The sequence below is a fragment of the Chrysemys picta genome, chromosome 12 (genome assembly GCF_011386835.1).
Source record: "Chrysemys picta bellii isolate R12L10 chromosome 12, ASM1138683v2, whole genome shotgun sequence".
Lineage (NCBI taxonomy): Eukaryota > Metazoa > Chordata > Testudines > Emydidae > Chrysemys > Chrysemys picta.
The window spans coordinates 22,279,809-22,301,313 of NC_088802.1; the positions used below are offsets into that span (position 1 = coordinate 22,279,809).

Consider the following 21,505-nt stretch of genomic DNA (forward strand, 5'->3'; position numbering starts at 1 on the left):
TCATCCACGCATTGAGACTCTGAAGCTCTGCCTGCCTACCTGGCCCTGCATGTGGAACTGAGGGCATTTCTGAGAATGCCACCATAGAGATCCTGGATTTCAGCTATCTACGTTTCTAATGATCGAATCTCCCAATACTAATACCTGCCTTTTCCTAGCAACTGGAGTTCCCTCCCCCGGAGAGGTAACCTCAGTGCGAGAGGCAACCCCATCACCGTCTGGAAGGAGAGTCCCAACTATGGGAAGGTTTCCCTCTGCTCCCGTTGACTGCTCTTCTTCCCTGGGCCTTTCATCCTCCTCAACAGCGCAGGGGCTGTCTGACCGGAGGTGGGACAATTCTACAGTGTCCTAGGAAGCCTCATCAACATACCCCTCTGCCTCCCTCAGCTCCTCCAGTTCCGCCACCCTTGCCTCCAGAGTCCGTACATGGTATCTGAGGGCCAGGAGCTCCTTGCACCGAATGCACACATATGCCACCCGCCCACGGGGCAGGTAATCATACATGCTACACTCAGTGCAATAAACTGGATAGCCCCCACTCTGCAGCTGGGCTTCTGCCTGCATTGTCTCCTAGTTAATGAAGGGGTTGTTTAAAGCAAGAAGTTTTGAATGTAGTTTGGGCTATAGGTTTTAAGGGGAATAAAGGGTATAAGATAGAACCGGCAAAGGACCCCCGCTCCCTTCCCAAACTCCCTTGCGAAACTCCCTGTTAGCAGCCCCTGGTCGCAAAAGCTCCCTGGTCGCTTATGCACTGATTTATAAAGCCCTGGCCTGGGTGAATGCCCCGCCCACTGATTAAGGCTCAGCCATTTACCAGAGGCTTCTAGCCTTCAGACCTTCCTTTGAAGCTCACAGCTTCCAACTGCCAGCCACAGCACACGGTCCTTCAAACAACCAAACAACCAAACAGAATGACAAACACAAGCTTAGCACACAGCAAGTAACCCCCAAACACAAACAAACACACACTACAGACAGTCACTTACCCCAAGGGTCCTGTATTTGCTCCTCCTTCACCTGGAGAACTCCCTTGCGAAACTCCCTGTTCCTGACAGCTTGTACATCCATGGTGGCCAGGATGGTGTTTTCAGGAAGATCACCAATGCATTGTAGTTTTCTCAGGAAGTCGGTGGTGTCTCAAAGGTAGCTAGGAGTGCTGGTAGCGTAGGGTCTGAGGAAAGAGTCCAAATAGCGAGAAAATCCTGCTGTAAGAGTGCCAATGTCTGAGATGATGGGGTGTCCAGGGTTTCCAGGTTTATGGATCTTGGGTAGCAGATAGAATACTCCTGGTCGGGGCTCTAGGGGTGTGTCTGTGTAGATTTGTTCCCATGCTGTAGCAGGGAGTTTGTTGAGTAGATGGTGCCATTACTTTGATACTCCTCAGTGGGATCAGAGCATAGTGGCCTATAGAATGTGGTGTTGGAGAGTTGCCTGGCAGCCTCCTGTTCATAATCCGACCTGTTCATGATGACTACAGCACCTCCTTTGTCAGCCCCTTTGATTATAATGTCAGAGTTGTTTCTGAGGCTGTGCATGGCCTTGTGTTCTGTACGGCTGAGGTTATGAGGTAAGTGATGTTGTTTGTTCACAATTTCAGCCTGTGCACATCTGCGGAAGCACTCTATGTAGAAGTCCAGTTTGTCATTATGACTGTCAGGAGGAGTCCATGCAGAATTCTTCTTCTTGTAGTGTTGGTAGGAGAGTTTCTGTGGGTCAGTGTGCTGTTCAGTGGTGTGTTAAAAATATTCCTTGAGTTGGAGATGGCGAAAGTAGGCTTCCAGATCACCTCCTTTCTCTATCATGTGTGTGGAGGGGGTGGGGCAGAAAGTTAAATGGCCATTCGGTGGCAGCATGTTGTAAGGATTATATATGGGCAGCTATTTTCAGAAATGCCCACTAGATGGCAGCATATAGTTAATATTAATAATGGGCAAAAAGAACAGGAGTACTTGTGGCACCTTAGAGACTATCAAATTTATTAGAGCATAAGCTTTCGTGGGCTACATCCCACTTCTTTGGATGCATATAGAGTGAAACATATATTGAGGAGATATATATATACACACATACAGAGATCATGAACGGGTGGGAGTTGTCTTACCAACTCTGAGAGGCCAATTAAGTAAGAGAAAAAAACTTTTGAAGTGATAATCAAGATAGCTCAGTACAGACCGTTTGATAAGAAGTGTGAGAATACTTACAAGGGGAGATAGTGTGAGAATCTATGTTTCACTCTATATGCATCCGAAGAAGTGAGCTGTAGCCCACGAAAGCTTATGCTCTAATAAATTTGTTAGTCTCTAAGGTGCCACAAGTACTCCTGTTCTTTTTGCGGATACAGACTAACACGGCTGCTACTCTGAAACCTGTCATTAATAATGGGGTGCTGCAAGTATATTATAAGAGGCCATAATCTTGGACAGTCATCTCCCAAAAATGTAAGCTGCTATTTAATCACAATCTCAAATATTTTTCACAATGGATAATTAGACTTTGAAAAAGATGCAATTATACAAGGCCTACTGTACAAGTCCCATTGGGCATTGTTAGCTACAAAGCTTTGAGACACAAAATGAACCAAGTGGGAGAAAGGTTGAAGCGGGACCTTATAAAAAAGTTTGAAGACTGAATATAAATATAAGGAAGCATTTATGCTTTTTAAATTGAAGGGGAAGCTCATTTTCCAAAGGTAGATCAAATGTACCTGCTCATTCCTTCAGGTAACTGCAGGTCTCTTCACTGAGAAAATCCAGTTTCTGCAGAAAGAGGAGAGACAAGAAACTCAGCTGAGGATCCTGAACCCTGGCAGCCAAGACATGAGAAATAGGAGCTCATCGCTTCAAGCTTGGGCTGTGCTGTGGTTACAGGTGAGCACCATCTTCCTGTCTGTATTTCTATACCACTGCCAAACAAGGGCATGAATGTGCTTTGTGAATATTAGAGGGACGAGGCAGGCAAGGTAATATCTTTTAGTGGACCAGCTTCTGTTGGTGAATGAGAGAAGCTTTTCAGCTACATAGAGCTCTTCTTCCGATGAATATAAGTAGTTTTATCCTCACCTTCCCACAGCAGTGCCAGTCAGTATTCATAGCACCATTTCACAGAGATGGAGCGTGAGATCCATGTCTTGTGACGGGTCCTCAGTTGGGGATCTGCTCCACTGACACAAATGAAGATACCTTGATTTACACCAGCTGGGGATCTGGGTAAGTGTGTGCCGCAATGGGGTGCGGAGTGGTGCTAGCATCTTACTAGCCCAGATCACACAGGCCAGAGTGGTTCTAGACACTGAGTTCAGGGACAGCATCTTACACAAACACACAAACACACATGCACACACACACCAGTGTTTTTCTCTATTATCATCCCACACTCATTATGGAGTACAGAGGGTCACTCCCCGGTTAGGGTTGCACATCAGCCTGGCTTTACTTCTTCCTAAGAGCCATCCTCTAAAGAGTTGTATTTTTTTACTGCTACGTAGTCAATGTCAGGAAAGAGAAAAGGCATTGTCAGTCCCTCACCACGTCGCCATCACCACCACAGGAACTAAGGGAGAATTTATTCCACTTCATAAATTTATGGCATAAACTGATCTCTTGTGAGGAGGGCGGAGAAATTATTCTTTCTCCTACAGGGCACTGAAATGCTGAATATACCAGGAAACATTGTTAGATTAATTTTCATTAATTCTAAGAGAAGATCGGTTCAACATTTTAGTTGATGTATTTATTGATTTTGACTCCTAAGTCATGGCATGATTCTAGCAATTGCCAGATGTGAAATACAGCATTTAAGCATCATTGTTAAAGTTCTGTATGTCACTAGATGGGATACGATAGTAGATAAAGAGTCTGATCTGCATATCAATACTTCAGAGAAATGGACTGTTATATTAGTCACTGCTCTGAAATGGCAGAGGGTTGTCTACATGGACACAAAAGATCTGTTGTCGAACTGAGACTCCTTACTCTTTGACTGAAGTCTATGTTTAGCCTTAAAATTTCAGCTGGTAGCCAGGAAAGGGAGGGAGTTTCTGAATATTTATGGAATTAATTCACGACATTTGATTCCTTTCATCTCTGTTCTTCCAATTCAATTGCACAGTTTGCTTTATTGTTCCTAGACTCAACCCATGACAGACAGAAACCAGAGAAACCAAACGGCTGTCACAGAATTTATCCTCCTGGGATTCGGGGATCTCCCTGACCTGCAAATTCTTCTCTTCCTGATGTTCCTAGTGATCTACATGGCAACCGTGGCTGGGAACATGCTTATCACTGCACTAGTTGTGGCTGATCAGCACCTTCACACCCCCATGTACTTCTTCCTGGGGAACTTGTCCTGCTTGGAGACCTGCTACACCTCCACCATCCTACCCAGGATGCTGGTCAGTCTCCTGACTGGGGACAAAACCATCTCCTTCAGTGGCTGCTTCTCACAACTGTATTTCTTTGGTTCTCTGGCTGGTACGGAATGCTATCTCCTAGCAGCGATGTCTTATGATCGGTATTTAGCGATATGTAAACCCCTGCACTATTCAACTCTAATGAATAACAGGTTTTGCCTCCAGTTGGCTGCTGGGTCATGGTTTAATGGTTGTTTGGCTACTACAATCTTTGGCTTATTCCTATCACAGTTAACATTCTGTGGTCCGAATGAAATTGACCATTTCTATTGTGATCCCATGCCACTGATGGAACTCTCCTCCAGTGACACACACCTGAGCCTATTGGTGGATTTGATAATAGCCGGTTTATTCACCCTGCCTCCATTCCTACTAACCCTGACGTCCTACGTGTTTATCCTTGCCAGCATCATGAGAATCCCTTCCACCACCGGGAGAAAAAAGGCGTTTTCCACCTGCTCCTCACACCTCACTGTAGTGACAATTTTCTATGGAACCATAATGATTTTCTATATGCTACCGAAAGGTGATACACTCAGAGATCTGAAGAAAGTGCTCTCTCTTTCCTACACAGTCCTGACTCCCCTGGTAAACCCCCTCATCTACAGCCTGAGAAACAGAGAGGTCAAGGAAGCCTTAAGCAAAGCAGTCAGTAAATGCGGCTTTCACAAAAACTTGCAGAGTCTCTGAGATAATAAAATAGCCTGAGATTTTGCAAGCTGCCTGTGTGATTGAAGCAATGAGCCTGTGATGCACTGTACCTCAAAGTAGCCCCCTGTAACCTCCATATTCATTTTTTGTATATATATGGTTGTGATATTTCATAAAAAACATGCCTTTTAAGGTATCATATGTAAGGTCATGATCTCCTGAAACTCATTCTTCTGTCAAAATATCTATATCATTATTGTATACGTCATTATCAGATTTTGTTATATGGTTGTTAACAAAATATTTTGGGAGTTTGGGAGTCGCCCACTGTTAGTTCTCCAGTGACAACATAGGCGCTGACCCATACCCAGGCTGGTGTTAAACGAATATCACCAACCATTGACCAGCAAGGGTATTGTAAACAAGAAATTCACAATTCTGTAAGGCAGTTGCGCAAGCACCACACAATGGGAATTGCTGAACTCTGTGACTCAGCAAGGCCCACCAGGACATGTCCTGGGCCAGTATTTTTCCAGGGACATGAATTGAGAGTATAAAATAAGGAACAGCGGACTCATGAGACCACCTCTCTCCTCCCCCACCTATTCTGGAGACAACAAGAACACTGGGAAGACAAAGACTTTGAACTGGGGAGGTTGGGCTGAGAAGGGGATTCACCCTGTTTATTAAGAACTGTAATCTTCCTGCAACATCCAGTGGGGTGAGAAAAGCTGTTTGATTCAGATCTTACTGAGTCTCATAAAGTTTAGGATTTAGAATGCGTTTGTATTAATTTTCTTAGGCATAAAGGTCAGAGATAGATTTTAAGTGATTATATGTGTTAGGTAACTATCTTTCCATAGTTAATAAACTTATTTTAATGTTTAATCTTAACCAGTGAGTTTGTCTACATTGCTTGGGGAATCTGCTCAGATTATAAAGGATGGTGCATGTCCACTATCCTTTGATGAAGTGGCGAACTAATTAATGAGCTTGCATTGTTCAAGAGATGGTCTTAAGCAGTTTAAGATGATACATTCCTTGGGGTGCAAGGCTGGGGGGATTTGCTGGTGTCTCCCTCCATATAGTTCATGAGTGGCTTGGAAAGCATTCATGCAACTCAGTTGAGTGTGTCTGTAGATGCTGGTGATCGAGTGATAACATTAACTGGGGGAGGGAGGTGGATATTGCTGCTTCTCACTATTAAAGCATCATGAGAAACAGCCCAGTCTGGGGAGATAAGGGAGCACAGCAGTTCCACAGCTCCAGGTTGTACCCCGGGGGTCCTGTCACACAGCCCCATTAAAATTAAGTTGAAAACTCCCATTGAAAATATCAGCACTCAGGGTTGTCCATCTAAGTGGAAGGACCAGGGAGGGAGGTGGCCAAAACCATGCTCCCATTATGGAGCTTTCAACTGGGCACCAGGAAGAGTGGAGACAATTTTAACCATTTTTCTTAATTTCTAAAAAAGCAATTTTTTATCAAAATAAATGGTTGGACAATAAAAATACTAATTTCTGCTGTAGCCTATGTGAAGACGTAAGCCTGGGAAATCTGCTACCTCTGAAATTGTGCCTAATTCCATCCCCACCATACCCTCCCTACAAACCAACCACCTTCATTACACTCACACAGGCCAGATGTGAACAGCCAGGCCCAATCAATGACCTTTAGACACTTCACCAGGAATATTTTATAGCTCTTATCTGAGCTAAACCTGGCTGTGACCAGCTCCAGCAAAGCAACAGTTCCAGGCTCACAAGGCCCTTGGAGGCAGGGACGTTGGGCAAACAAAGAGGTAGACTCACAAGCCAGGGACACTGGGACTGTCCAGACCCAGCTGGGGGGCTGCCAGGGCACCCATAGAACTGAAGGCATTTCTGAGGATGTTGTCTGTCAAACGGTCACCGACGAAAGACTCTGCATGTGGCCCTGCAAGGCACCGGCTTCTCTGCTTCCACCAACTGCACAGAGCAGTTCAAAGGGAGGGCACCTGTTACAATGAGTGTCCCCAAAACTCACTGCAGTAAGCGCATGTCCCAAGAGGGCTAGTTCTCAGGACACGGTGTCTAGCCAACCCAAAGTGTCTTGGACAGCTCTACTGCATGCAGGGCCCCTCCTCGGGGCATGACACAACCTATGGTGAGAGGAAGTAGCTACCACCTAGCAACGAAGAGAATTCCTGTGGTGCCAAATATGGGAGTGCTGGCTCAGCCACTGTGAGCACGTCAGGACTTGGCCAGAGGCAGGCGAGCTGGGCATCAGTGAGAACTGTAGGACGTCAGCGCTGCAGAAAGGATTTTTTATGTGACCTAACAGAGTTAAGCGTCCATCTCCCATTTCAAAAGGATTTGGGTTCCTAACTCCCTTAGATGCCTCCTAGAATTTCAGCCTGGAGAACCACTGGGCTGCTGTCACTGTAGTTTCCATCTATATATTTCCATTGGAAAGAGAATCCACACCAACAGAAATGCACTGGATTAATGGCAAACCCCTGATAAATTGTTGAGACCCGCTAATGTTGTACGTGTATTTGTAGCCTCTAATGTTCCAATCATGCTATCGTGTGATTTGGTTCCCAATGGTTATAATTTTGAAGAGCAAACACCTAGCAATGGGTAAGAAATGAGGAAAGATATAGTTATGCTGTGTAGGGGCACTAGAGGGCAGAGGAATGGGAGAGGTGCAGCCCAATGGCCAATGGACAGCAGCCAAAGTGGAAGGGCAAGAAAGAAGAAATTATGTTCCCAAATGACCTGCAGATGGAAGTGGAAAGGGAGGTGAAACTGTATAATGATGCATAAGTGGTGAGGAAAGAGCATTGAAGAGAAAAGGAACTCTATACTATGTAATGAACTGTGGATAGTAGCAGGTATTATTGAGTGATTTATGGGCTGTTATACAAAATAACGTCCACCAGGTGACATGAGAGTCGAAAATGGGAAAGAGGCAGCTATAGGAAGAAGAATCCACTAGAGGACAGCTGAATAACAGGCTGTCATGCTGGGAAATCGACATTAAATGGCAGCAGAGTAGAGGAAATGAAAGTGGGGGGCAGTCAGAAATACTGATTAGTGACCACAAAAAGAACAGGAGTACTTGTGGCACCTTAGAGACTAACAAATTTATTAGAGCATAAGCTTTCGTGGACTACAGCCCACTTCTTCGGATGCATACAGAGTGGAATAAATATTGAGGAGCTATATATACACACATACAGAGAGCATAAACAGGTGGGAGTTGTCTTACCAACTCTGAGAGGCCAATTAAGTAAGAGAAAAAAACTTTTGAAGTGATAATCAAGATAGCCCAATAGAGACGGTTTGATAAGAAGTGGGAGAATACTTACAAGGGGAGATAGATTCAATGTTTGTAATGGCTCGGCCATTCCCAGTCCTTATTCAATCCTGAGTTGATTGTGTCTAGTTTGCATATCAATTCCAGCTCAGCAGTCTCTCTTTGGAGTCTGTTTTTGAAGTTTTTCTGTTGTAATATAGCCACCCGCAGGTCTGTCATTGAATGACCAGACAGGTGAAAGTGTTCTCCCACTGGTTTTTGAGTATTATGATTCCTGATGTCAGATTTGTGTCCATTAATTCTTTTGCGTAGAGACTGTCCGGTTTGGCCAATGTACATGGCAGAGGGGCATTGCTGGCACATGATGGCATATATTACATTGGTAGATGTGCAGGTGAATGAGCCCCTGATGGCTGATGTGATTAGGTCCTATGATGATGTCACTTGAATAGATATGTGGACAGAGTTGGCATCGGGGTTTGTTACAAGGATAGGTTCCTGGGTTAGTGGTTTTGTTCAGTGATGTGTGGTTGCTGGTGAGTATTTGCTTTAGGTTCGGGGGTTGTCTGTAAGCGAGGACAGGTCTGTCTCCCAAGATCTGTGAGAGTAAAGGATCATCTTTCAGGATAGGTTGTAGATCTCTGATGATGCGCTGGAGAGGTTTTAGTTGGGGGCTGAAGGTGACAGCTAGTGGTGTTCTGTTATTTTCTTTGTTGGGCCTGTCTTGTAAGAGGTGACTTCTGGGTACTTGTCTGGCTCTGTCAATCTGTTTTTTCACTTCAGCAGGGGGGTATTGTAGTTTTAAGAATGCTTGATAGAGATCTTGTAGGTGCTTGTCTCTGTCTGAGGGATTGGAGCAAATGCGGTTATATCTTAGAGCTTGGCTGTAGACAATGGATCATGTGGTGTGTTCTGGATGGAAGCTGGAGGCATGTAGGTAAGTGTAGCGGTCAGTAGGTTTCCGGTATAGGGTGGTATTTATGTGACCATCGCTTATTAGCACAGTAGTGTCCAGTAAATGGACCGCTTGTGTGGATTGATCTAGGCTGAGGTTGATAGTGGGATGGAAATTATTGAAATCATGGTGAAATTCCTCAAGGGCTTCTTTTCCATGGGTCCAGATGATGAAGATGTCATCAATGTAGCGCAAATAGAGTAGGGGCGTTAGGGGACGAGAGCTAAGGAAGCTCTTAGGACTTGTTCTAAGTCAGCCATAAAAATGTTGGCATATTGTGGGGCCATGCGGGTACCCATAGCAGTGCTGCTGACTTGAAGGTATATATTGTCCCCAAATGTGAAATAGTTGTGGGTGAGGACAAAATCACAAAGTTCAGCCACCAGGTTAGGTGTGACATTATCGGGGATACTGTTCCTGATAGCTTGTAGTCCATCTTTGTGTGGAAAATTGGTGTAGAGGGCTTCTACGTCCATAGTGGCCAGGATGGTGTTTTCTGGAAGATCACCGATGGATTGTAGTTTCCTCAGGAAGTCAGTGGTGTCTCGAAGATAGCTGGGAGTGCTGGTAGCGTAGGGTCTGAGGAGAGAGTCTACATAACCAGACAAGCCTGATGTTAGGGTGCCAATGCCTGAGATGATGGGGCGTCCAGGATTTCCAGATTTATGGATCTTGGGTAGCAAATAGAATACCCCTGGTCGGGGTTCTAGGCATGTGTCAGTACAGATTTGTTCCTGTGCTTTGTCAGGGAGTTTTTTTAGCAGATGGTGTAGTTTCTTTAGGTAATCCTCAGTGGGATCAGAGGATAATGGCCTGTAGAATGTGGTGTTAGAGAGCTGTCTAGCAGCCTCTTGGTCATATTCCAATGTATTCATGATGATGACAGCACCTCCTTTGTCAGCCTTTTTGATTATGATGTCAGGGTAGTTTCTGAGGCTGTAAATGGCGTTGTGTTCATCATTGCTGAGGTTATGTGGCAAGTGATGTTGCTTTTCCACAATTTCAGCCTTTGCACATTGACGGAAGCAATCTATGTAGAAATCCAGTCTGTTGTTTCGACCGTCCGGAGGAGTCCACGCAGAATCCTTTTTTTTTGTAGTGCAGCGGGGATTCTGTGGGTTAGTATGCTGTTCAGAGGTATGTTGGAAATATTCTTTGAGTCAGAGACATCGAAAGTAGGATTCTAGGACACCGCAGAACTGTATCATATTCATGGGTCTGGAGGAACAAAAGGAGAGGCCCCGAGATAGGACAGACTCTTCTGCTGGGCTAAGAGTATAGCTGGAAAGATTAAAAATATTGCTGGGTGGGTTAAGGGAACTACTGTTGTGGTTGCTTGTGGCATGTAGCAGTTTAGATACTTTAGTGTCCTTTTTCCTTTGTAGAGAGGCAAAGTTTGTCTTGTAAATGGATTTCAGTAGCCAATATCATAATGGGAAAGTTATACTGTAAAATTGCCACTAGGTGGCAGCATAGAACCATTAGGTTAGAAGGGACCACAGGGGTCATCCAGTCTAACCCCCTGCCAAGATGCAGGATTTGTTGAATCTCCGCCATCCAAAACTGATGACTGTACAGCCTCCTTTTGAGAACTCCCACTGAAGGGGATTCCATGACTTCCCTAGGCAGTCTGTTCCATTGTCCTACTGTTCTTATAATTAGGAAGTTTTTCCTGCGATATAATTTAAATCTGCTATGCTGCAGTTTGAACCCATTGCCTCCTGTCCTGCCCACTGTGGCAAGAGAGAGGAACTTTTCTCCATCTTTTTTATGGAATCCTTTCAAGTATTTGAAGACCCCTATCATACCCCTCCCCTCCCCGCTTAATATCCTCTTTTTCCAAACTAAACACACCCAGTACCTTCAGCCTTTGCTCATATAGCTTGCATTCCATCCCTTTGACCATCTTTATTGTTCACCTTTGGATCCTTTGCAGTTTATCTACATCTTTTCTATACATTGGTGACCAAAATTGGACACAGTCTCAAGCTGAGGCCTAACCAGAGCCCAGCAGAGCGGTACTATCAACTCTCGAGACTTGCATGCTATGCCTCTGGTAATGAAACCTAAAATTGCATTTGCTTTTTTTGAAACAGCATCACATAGCTGACTCATTTTGAGGTTGTGATGCACCACAATCCCCAGATTCTTCTCTGCAGTGCTGCTGCCAAGACAGTTATCCCCCATTCTGTATTTGTGCATTTCTTTTTTCTTCCCTAAGTGAAAGCAGGTTGTAAGGATGATATATGGGCAGCTCTTTTCAGAAATGCCCACTTGATGGCAGCATATATTGATTATTAATAAAGGGGTGGTGTAAGTCATTATAACTGGCCATCACTTGGACAGATATCTCCCAAAAATGTAAGCTGGTGTTTGTTCATGATCTCAAATATTTTACACATAGGATCATTAGACTTAAAAAAGTTGCAATTATACAAGACACACTGTACAAGTCCCATTGGGCATTGTTAGCTATAAAGCTTTGGAGACACAAAATGAACCAAGTGGGAGAAAGGTTGAAGTGGGACCATATTAAAAAGAGTGAAGACCGAATACAAATATGAGGCAGCATTTACACTTTTTAAATCTAAGGAGAAGTTCATTTTCCAAAGGTAGATCAAATGTACCTGCTCATTTCTTCAGATAATTGCAGGTCTCCTCACTGAGAAAATTCAGTTTCTGAAGAAACAGGAGAGACAAGAACCTCAGCTGAGGAACCTACGTCCTGGTGGCCAAGCCCTGAGAAATAAGAGCTCATGGCTTCAAGCTTGGGCTGTGCTGTGGTTACAGGTGAGCACCATCTTCCTGACTGCATTTACCACAAATAAACAGGGGCATGAATGTGCTTTGTGAATATTAGATGGACAAGGTGGGTGAGTGTGATGGGTTGGATCACAGAAACCCCCTTGGGAGCTGCCACCCAATGTACCAAGACTACTTCTATTCCTGTTTCCCTGCCAGCTCAGGACTCCAGCACCCTGTCTTGCTGAGCCAGACAGGCCCGTCTGCTCCAACACAGACCCAGGGTCTGAATTACTTGCCCCAAGGCTGCAGGTTTACATGAAAACAGCTCACAGAAGTTTGCTTGTCTTTTGCACTCAGATGCCCAACTCCCAATGGGGTCTAAACCCAAATAAATCTGTTTTACCCTGTATAAAATTTATACAGGGTAAACTTACAAATTGTTCGCCCTCTATAACACTGATTGAGAGATATGCACAGCTGTTTGCTCCCCCAGGTATTAATACATACTCTGAGTTAATTAATAAGGGAAAAAAGTGATTTTATTAAATACAGAAAGTAGGATTTATTGGTTCCAAGTAGTAACAGACAGAACAAAGTATGTCACCAAGCAAAATAAAATGAAATGCGCAAATCTATGTCTAATCAACCTGCATACAGATAATCTTACCCTCAGAGATGCTTCAGTAAGTTTTTTCTCAGATTGGACACCTTCCAGGCCTGCGCACAATTCTTTCCCCTGGTACAGCTCTTGTTCCAGCTCAGGTGATAGCTAGGGGATTCTTCATGATGGCTTCTCTCCCCCTCTGTTCTCTTCCACCCCTTTATATATATTTTTGCATAAGGCGGGAACCCTTTGTCCCTCTGGGTTTCCAACCCCCCTCACTGGAAAAGCACCAGGTTAAAGATGGATTCCAGTTCAGGTGACATGATCACATGTCACTGCAAGATTTCATTACCCACTTGCCAGCACGCACATATACAGGAAGACTCACAGGTAAACACAGCCATCTGCAGACAATGGGAGTCATCAAAATTCCAAACCACCATTAATGGCCCACACTTTGCATAATTACAATAGGCCCTCAGAGTTATATTTTATATTTCTAGTTTCAGATACAAGAGTGGTACATTTATACAAATAGGATGATCACACTAAGTAGATTATAAGGTTTGTAATTATACCTTACAAGAGACTTATTGCATGAAGCATATTCCAGTTACATTATATTCACTTATTATCATGTTTTTATAAAACAATATTCACTGCACAATGTCACCATCTTCCTGACTGTATTTCTATACCACCAAAAAACAGGGGCATGAATGTGCTTTGTGAATATTAGATGGACAAGGTGGTGATGTAATATCTTATATTGCACTAATTCCTGTTGGTGGAGAAGAGAAGCATTTGAGCTACACAGAGCTCTTCTTCAGGTGAATATTAGCAGATTTAGCCTCACCTTCCCACAGCAGTGCCAGTCAGCGTTCATAGCAGCATTTCACAGAGATGGAGCTTGAGATCCATGTCTTGTTACAGGTCCTCAGTTGGGGATCTATGCCACTGACACAAATGGAGCTACTTTGATTTATACCAGCTGAGAATCTGGCTCACTGTGCGCCTCAATGGGATGGCGAATGCCGATGGAGTCTTACTAGCCCAGATGACAAATGCCAGATTGTTTCTAGGCTTTGAGTTCAGGGACAGCGTCTTCCCCACAGTGCCTTTCCTGTTCTTGTATTATCATCCCACACTCATTATGGCATGGGGAGAGTCACTCCCCAGTTAGGGTTGCACATCAGCCTGGTTTTGTCCTTTCCTAAGGTCCACTCTCCAAAGAGCTGTATTTTATTATGGCTACATAGTGAATGTCAGTAAACAGAAAAGGTATTGCCAGTCTGTGACAGATTTTCGTTACCAATCTGCCTGCAGTGTCAGGTGATCAGGCTGAGGCCACAGGATCTTTTGGGGAAGAGATGACGGAACACATCAAGCATCTGCATTTTAAAGCATTATTAATAAAATAATAAAACAGCAGCAGAGAGTGCTGGGAAGTCTCCCACATCACTCGGGGGGGAGAGGGGGAAGTGTTAGCGCCCCAAGCCCTAAACCACTTTCATACTCACATACACACTACCCAGAAGGGGCTGAAGAGGGGGAAGGTGGATGAGAGTGCTGTCCTGTTCTCAGGCCGTCCAGGTCTGCTGTTGCTCTCAAATTGCTCCAGCTTTCAGGAGGGTTTTAAGTCCTGGATCCTCAGGGGGAGGTAGGGTGGGGGAGTGGAGAGATGCTCTGTTTGGGGACCTCTGCACCTGGTGTCTTCTGTGCCAGTCCAAACCGGCTTTCTGTGGTCTCTTCAACGTTCTGAAAACACCCCTGTTCCAGGGACATAAGGCTCGGCTCCCCCTTTCACTATCTCATCTGTGTTTTCCATCTCTGCAGCCCCTAAACTTTGTTTTCCTTCCAGCTGGCCTTGCTGTTTTGCAGGTCTGTGCAGCTGATTTTTTCTTTCTCATGGCCGCTCGGGCACATTCAAGCCCCCCTCTTTCTTGGCTGTCAGCCAAGTCTCGGCTCTGGGCAGTGTCCTTGGGTGGGGGCCAGTGTCTTATGTTCGCAATGAGCTAGCTACAGTGTTGAGTTAAATTGTTCTCTGCTCTTTTCTTATTCTTTCCCCTTCTCGGCATCTTGTAACCTACAAGGGAAACTGTCACTCCTCACTCACACCTTTAACCCTTCCCAGCATGCTTTGCGATGCTTGCAACAGTGTTGCCACATATAATGGTGATCTGCCCTCCCCGGGGACCTACAGGAGGGAGGGGACCGTTGAGGTGTGACAAGTCCCTCACCACGTCACCATCGCCACCACAGGGACTAAGGGTGAAATTACTCTACTTCATAATTTATGGCATAAATTGATCTCTTCTGAGGTGGGGCGGAGAAATTATTCCTTCTCCTACAGGGCATTGAAATGCTAAATATACCAGGAAACATTGTTCGATTAATTTCCATTAATTTTAACAGAAGATCGGTGCCTAAGTAGAATAGACTTCACAGAAAATCTCAGTTCAACATTTTAGTTGATGTATTTATTGATTTTTGACTCCTAAGTTATGCCATGATTCTGGTCATTGCCAGAAATGAAATACTGCATTTAAGCATCATTGTTAAGCTTCAGTATGTCACTAGTTGATATTCAATAGTAGATAAAGAAAGAGTCTGATCTGTCATATCAGTACTCGGCTATCAGAGAAATGGACTGTTATATTAGTCATTGCTCTGATATGGCATAGGGTGGTCTACATGGATACAGAAGATTTGTTTTCGAACTGTGACTCCTTGCACTTTGACTGAAGTCAACATTTAGCTTTAAAATTTCAGCTGGTAGCCAGGAGAGGGAGGGGAATTTCTGAATATTTATAGAATTAATTCACGACACTTGATTAGCTTTCAGCTCTATGTTCCTCCAATTCAATTGCACAGTTTGCTTTATTGTTCCTAGACTCAACCCATGGCAGACACAGACTGGAGAAATCAAACGAGGTCACAGAATTCTTCCTCCTGGGATTTGGGGATTTCCCTGACCTACAAATTCTTCTCTTGCTGATGTTCTTACAGATCTATGTGGCAACTGTGGTCGGGAATACCCTCATTGTGGTGCAAATTGTGGCCAATCATCACCTTCACACGCCCCATGTACTTCTTCCTGGGGAACTTGTCCTGCTTGGAGACCTGCTACACCTCAACCATCCTACCCAGGATGCTGGCCAGTCTCCTGACTAGGGACAAAAGCATATCATTCAGTGACTGCTTCTCACAAATGTATTTCTTTGAGTCTCTGGCATGTACAAAATGCTGTCTCCTAGCAACGATGTCTTATGATTGGTATTTAGCAATATGTAAACCCTTGCACTATTCAGCTTTTACAAATACCAGATTTTGCCTCCACTTGGCTGCTGGGTCATGGTTAAATTGTTGTTTGGTTACTGACATCTTTGTATTATTCATGTCACAGTTAATATTCTGTGGCCCGAATGAAATTGACCATTTCTATTACTATCTTCAGGGAAACACACCTGATTTTATTGTTGAATTTCATACTTGACTGTGTATGTGTCACCCTCCCTCCATTCCTACTAACCTTGACATCCTATGTGTGCATTCTCAAAACCATCCTGAGAATCCCTTCCACTACCGGGAGGCAAAAGGCCTTTTCCACCTGCTCCTCTCACCTCATTGTGGTGACAATTTACTATGGAACCCTAATGATTGTCTACATGCTAGAAACATGAGACACTAAGCATCCTAAACAATGTGCTCTCCTTTTGCTACACAGTCCTGACTCCCCTGGTAAACCCCCTCATCTACACCCTGAGAAACAGAGAGGTCAAGGAAGCCTTGAGCAAAGCAGTCAGTAAATATGTGTGTCAAGGCTGTATCCCCACTTTGAACTTTAGGGTACAAATGTAGGGGCCTGCATGAAAACTTCTAAGCTTAACTACCAGCTTAGCTTTGGTCTGCTGCCACCATCCCAAGGCTAATTCCCTTCCCTGGGTAGCCTTGAAAGACCTTCACCAATTCCCTGTTGAATAGAGATCCAAACCCCTTGGATCTTAAAACAAGGAGAAATTAACCATTCCCCCTCCTTCCTTTCACCAACTCCTGGTGAATACAGATCCAAACACCTTGGATCTAAAAACAAGGAAAAATCAATCAGAGTCTTAAAAAGAAGGCTTTTAATTAAAGAAAAAGGTAAAAATCATTTTTGTAAAATCAGTATGGAAATTAACCTTACAGGGTAATAAAACTTAAAGAGCTCAGAGGACTCCCCTCTAGTCTTAGGTTCAAAGTACAGCAAACAAAGATAAACACTCTAGTAAAAGGTACATTTACAAGTTGAGAAAAACAAAGGAAAACTAAGATGCCTTGCCTGGCTATTTACTTACAACTTTGAAATAGGAGAGACTTGTTTAGAAAGATGTGGAGAACCTGGATTGATGTCTGGTCCCTCTCAGTCCCAAGAGCGAACGAACTCCCAAACAAAGAGAACAAACAAAACCCGTCCCCTGCCCCAAGATTTGAAAGTATCTAGTCCCCTTATTGGTCCTTTGGGTCAGATGCCAGCCAGGTTACCTGAGCTTCTTAACCCTTTACAGGGAAAAGGATTTTGGAGTCTCTGGCCAGGAGGGATTTTATAGTACTGTACACAGGACAGCTGTTACCCCCTTCCCTTTATAGTTATGACAATGTGGCATTCAGAAAAACATGCAGAGACTCCTAGATAACAACTTTGCCTAAATCAGTCAGGCAGCTGTGAAATCCTCCGGCTATCAGCCCCCATTGAAACTGAGTTGAAAACCCCCATTAAAAATCTCACCACTAATGTTAAAAAAATGGAGATGATCTGTATGGAGTTACTGAGACAGTGTTTACAGTTCCATGCTGTCTCCATGTAACACATCATATAGGAAAATGAAGCTGAGGACAGCTCTGTCACTCTCTCATGTTCAGCACTGATACATGGAGTATGATAGTAATTTTTTCCATGGTCTTGGCTAAACATTCACCCTGCGTGAGGAGTGTGTATGGTATTTGAAAATGCACAGAGCTGACATTGTGTAAGGTACAAAATCCACTAACGATCAAAGTAAATCCTGGTGTATGTCCCCTGTTCATTGTTTCTCTATGTTAGATAATAAAGTTTTGTAATGTAATTCAGACTGTCAAATAGAAATAAAACACAATGGGTGACATCATGTTTTTTGCTGCAGTTCTTCTGCCGCTAAGGACACAATGGACAATCCAGCTGGAACTCGGGTCAGAGTTGTCCATGTTAGTGGAAGGACCAGGGAGGGAGGTGGCCATAACCATATTTCCATCATGGAGTTTAACTGGGCACCAGGCAGAATTGAGACAATTTTAACCAACTTTTTATTTCCATAAAAAAAGCTGGTTTTGATCAAAATTATTTTTGGACCATAATAATACTAACTCCTGGTGCAGCATAGATGGTGACATATGCCTGGGAAATCTGACACCCGTGAAATTGTGCTTATTGCCATCATACCCCTCTGCAAACCCACCTTCACTGCCCTCACACAGGCTGGATAGAAACAGCCACGCCCCAGCAGTGCCCTCTGGACACTTCACCAGAAACAGCTTCATAGCTCTTATCTGGGCTAAATCCGGGTGGGACCAGCACCGACAAAGCACCAGCCCCAGGCTCTTAGGGCTCTTGGAGGCGGAGAGGTTGGGCAAACAAAGAGGTAGACTCACAAGCCAGGGACACTGGGACTGTCGAGACACAGGTGCGGGTTTGCCAGGGCACATGTGGAAATGAGGCCATTCCTGGGGTCGTATCTGTCAAACGGGCACTGAGGAGGGATTCAGCATGTGACCCTGCAGGGCAGAAGCTACTTTGCTGCTGCCAGCTGCACAGATCATTTCAAAGGGAGGGGACCTGTTACAATGAGTGTCCCTAAACTGATTGGACACTGTGTCCTGAGAACAAGCCTCTCAGGATATGCACTCATTGCAGACAGCCCAGGTGCCTTAGACAGCTCTGCTCAATGGAAGTCCCTCCCCTCGGGGCGTGAGGCAACCTATGCGAGAGGAAGCGGCTACAACCTACCAATGGGCAGAACTCCTGTGATATCAAAATGGCAGTGCTGGCTCAGTCACTGGGAACACGTCAGGGCTTGGCCAGGGGCAGGGGAACTGGGCACCAGTGAGAATGGTAGGACTTGATCCCTGCAGAAACCATTTTGCAAGGGACCTAACAGAATTAGGCACCCAATTCCCTTTGAAATGGGAGTTGGATGCTTAACTCTCTTAGATGCCTCTGAGAATCTCAGCTTCAAGAGTCACTGGGATTCTGTCACGGTAGCTTCTGTCATCAAATGTTTTTCGGCTGCGCGCGTGTGTTGTCTTGTCTCCACTCTGGACAGTCTCAGGCTCTCTCTAATACAGGTTCAATCTATGCATTTCCAATGGAAACAGACCCCCACAGCAACAAAAATGCACTGCATGGATGGGAAACACCTGCTAAACCTTTCAGAGCCACGGCTATTGTATGTGCTTTTGTAGGCACTAATGTTGCAATCATGCTGTTGTACGGTTTTGTTCCCAATGTCTCTAATTTGGAACAGCGCACACCTAGCAGTAGGTAAGAAATGAGGAAAGATGTGGTGCTACCCAGTGGATAGCAGCCAAAGTGGAAGTCATGAAAGGAGAAGTTATGTTGCCAAATGACCAGCAAAGGAAAATGGACAGATGTAAATCTGTATAATACAGATTAGATGGCATCAGTATAAATGGTGAGGAAAGAATTTTGTGGATCAATAGACCTCTATGCTATGTAATGAACTGGAAATATCTTTAGAAAGCAAAGTCAGGCATGTGAGTGAGCAATGTATAAATGAAGATACTGAGGAATTCTGACGCTGTGTTAATAAGGGAATCAGAGACAGACAGCCTAGCTAGTCCTAGGTTGCCAACACTAACTAAAGAGAGGAAAAGTGTACCATGGTGTAACGATGACCAACGGGGACACAAGAGCATCAAGTGTAGGACTGATGAATGAAATTGTTTTTAATTGTTTACTTTATTAATGTAACTTCATAAGTAAAGTTTTATGAATGAAACAATATTCATTCATAAAACCGGTTACCCCAATAACTGGCTAATTAACAATTAAGATGCTTGTTAAGAGCCGTAGCTGTTCAGTCAGCTGCCTTTGTAAGTTTCACTATCAATCCAATTCCTGCTTAAATCACTAAGGGTATGTCTACACTACGAAATTAGTTCGAATTTATAGAAGCCGGTTTTATAGAAATCGGTTGTATACAGCCGATTGTGTGTGTCCACACATAAAATGCTCTAAGTGCTCTAGTCGGCTGACCGCTTCCACAGTACCGAGGCTAGCGTCGACTTCCGGAGCATTGCACTATTGGTAGCTATCCCACAGCTATCCCACAGTTCACGCAGTCTCCACCGCCCATTGGAATTCTGGGTTGAGATCCCAATGCCCGGATGATGCAAAACAGTGTCGCGGGAGGATCTGGGTACATGTCGTCAGGCCCTTCCCCCTCCGTCACAGCAACGGCAGACAATAGATTCGCGCCTTTTTATCTGGGTTACCTGTGCAGACAACATACCACGGCAAGCATGGAGCCCGCTCAGCTCACCGTCACCATATGTCCTCTGGGTGCCGGCAGACGTGGGACTGCATTGCTACACAGCAGCAGCAGCTAACTGCCTTTTGGCGGTAGACGGTGCAGTAGACTGGTAGCCTTCATCGGCGATCTGGGTGCTGGCAGCTGTGGGGCTGGCAGCCGTAGGGCTGCATTGCACCAGCCCCTTGCCTTTTGGCAGTAGATGGTGTATTACGACTGGTAACCATCCTATTACAAGTTGGATCAACGCACATTAGCAAAATCTTCCCTGAGCAGCAGATCGTGCAATAGGCCTGAAGGCCATCGTAGTACACTAACTGCCAAGCGCCCAGTATTTGCTGCCAAGCACCCAGAAGATGCCGAGGGCTATCAGTCATGCTGCACCGTCGTCTTAAGATGTAAAAAATAGATTTGTTCTGTATTCATTTGCTTCCCCCTCCCTCCGTCAAATCAACGGCCTGCTAAACCCAGGGTTTTCAGTTTAATCTTTGGGGGGACCATTCTGTGTGAGAGTTGTTTTTGTTTCTCCCTGATGCACAGCCACCTTTCTTGATTTTAATTCCCTGTACCTGTACGCCATGTCGTCACTCGGCCCGCCCTCCCTCCCGCCCTCCCTCCTTCCCCTGGTCCGTCAGATACTAGTTTCGTGCCTTTTTTCAGACCAGGCGCCATAGCTAGCACTGGGCTCATGGAGCCCGCTCAGATCACCGCGGCAATTATGAGCACTATGAACACCATGCGCATTGTCCTGCAGTATATGCAGAGCCAGGACATGTCAAGGCGAAACCCAGACCAGCCAGGGAGGCGATTGCAGCGCGGCGAAGAGAGTGATGCGGAAATTGACATGGACATAGACCTCTCACAAGGCACAGGCCCCAGCAATGTGGAAATCATGGTGTTACTGGGGCAGGTTCATGGCGTGGAACGCCGATTCTGGGCCCGGGAAACAAGCACAGACTGGTGGGACCGCATCGTGCTGCAGGTGTGGGACGATTCCCAGTGGCTGCGAAACTTTCGCATGCGTAAGGGCACTTTCATGGAACTTTGTGACTTGCTTTCCCCTACCCTGAAACGCCAGAATACCAGGATGAGACCAGCCCTCACAGTTGAGAAGCTTGCAATGCCAGACAGCTGTCAGTCGGGAATCAATTTGGAGTGGGCAAATCTACAGTGGGGGCTGCTGTGATCCAAGTTGCCAGGGCAATGAAAGACCTGGTGATATCAAGGGTAGTGACTCTGGGCAATGTGCAGGCAATAGTGGATGGTTTTGCTGAAAT

General features: G+C 44.9%; 1 protein-coding gene across 1 annotated transcript; it reads left to right on the plus strand.

Annotated features, from left to right (window-relative positions):
- Positions 1-4,135: 4,135 nt before the first annotated feature.
- Positions 4,136-5,098, plus strand: LOC112060721 (olfactory receptor 6N1-like). Its single transcript, XM_024112468.3, has one exon. The coding sequence runs from the start codon at positions 4,136-4,138 to the stop codon at positions 5,096-5,098; it is 963 nt and encodes a 320-aa protein (XP_023968236.3).
- Positions 5,099-21,505: the final 16,407 nt, after the last annotated feature.

Coding starts and splice junctions, on each gene's coding strand:
- LOC112060721 (XM_024112468.3), top strand. CDS start 4,136: ATGACAGACAGAAACCAGAGAAACCAAACGGCTGTCACAGAATTTATC.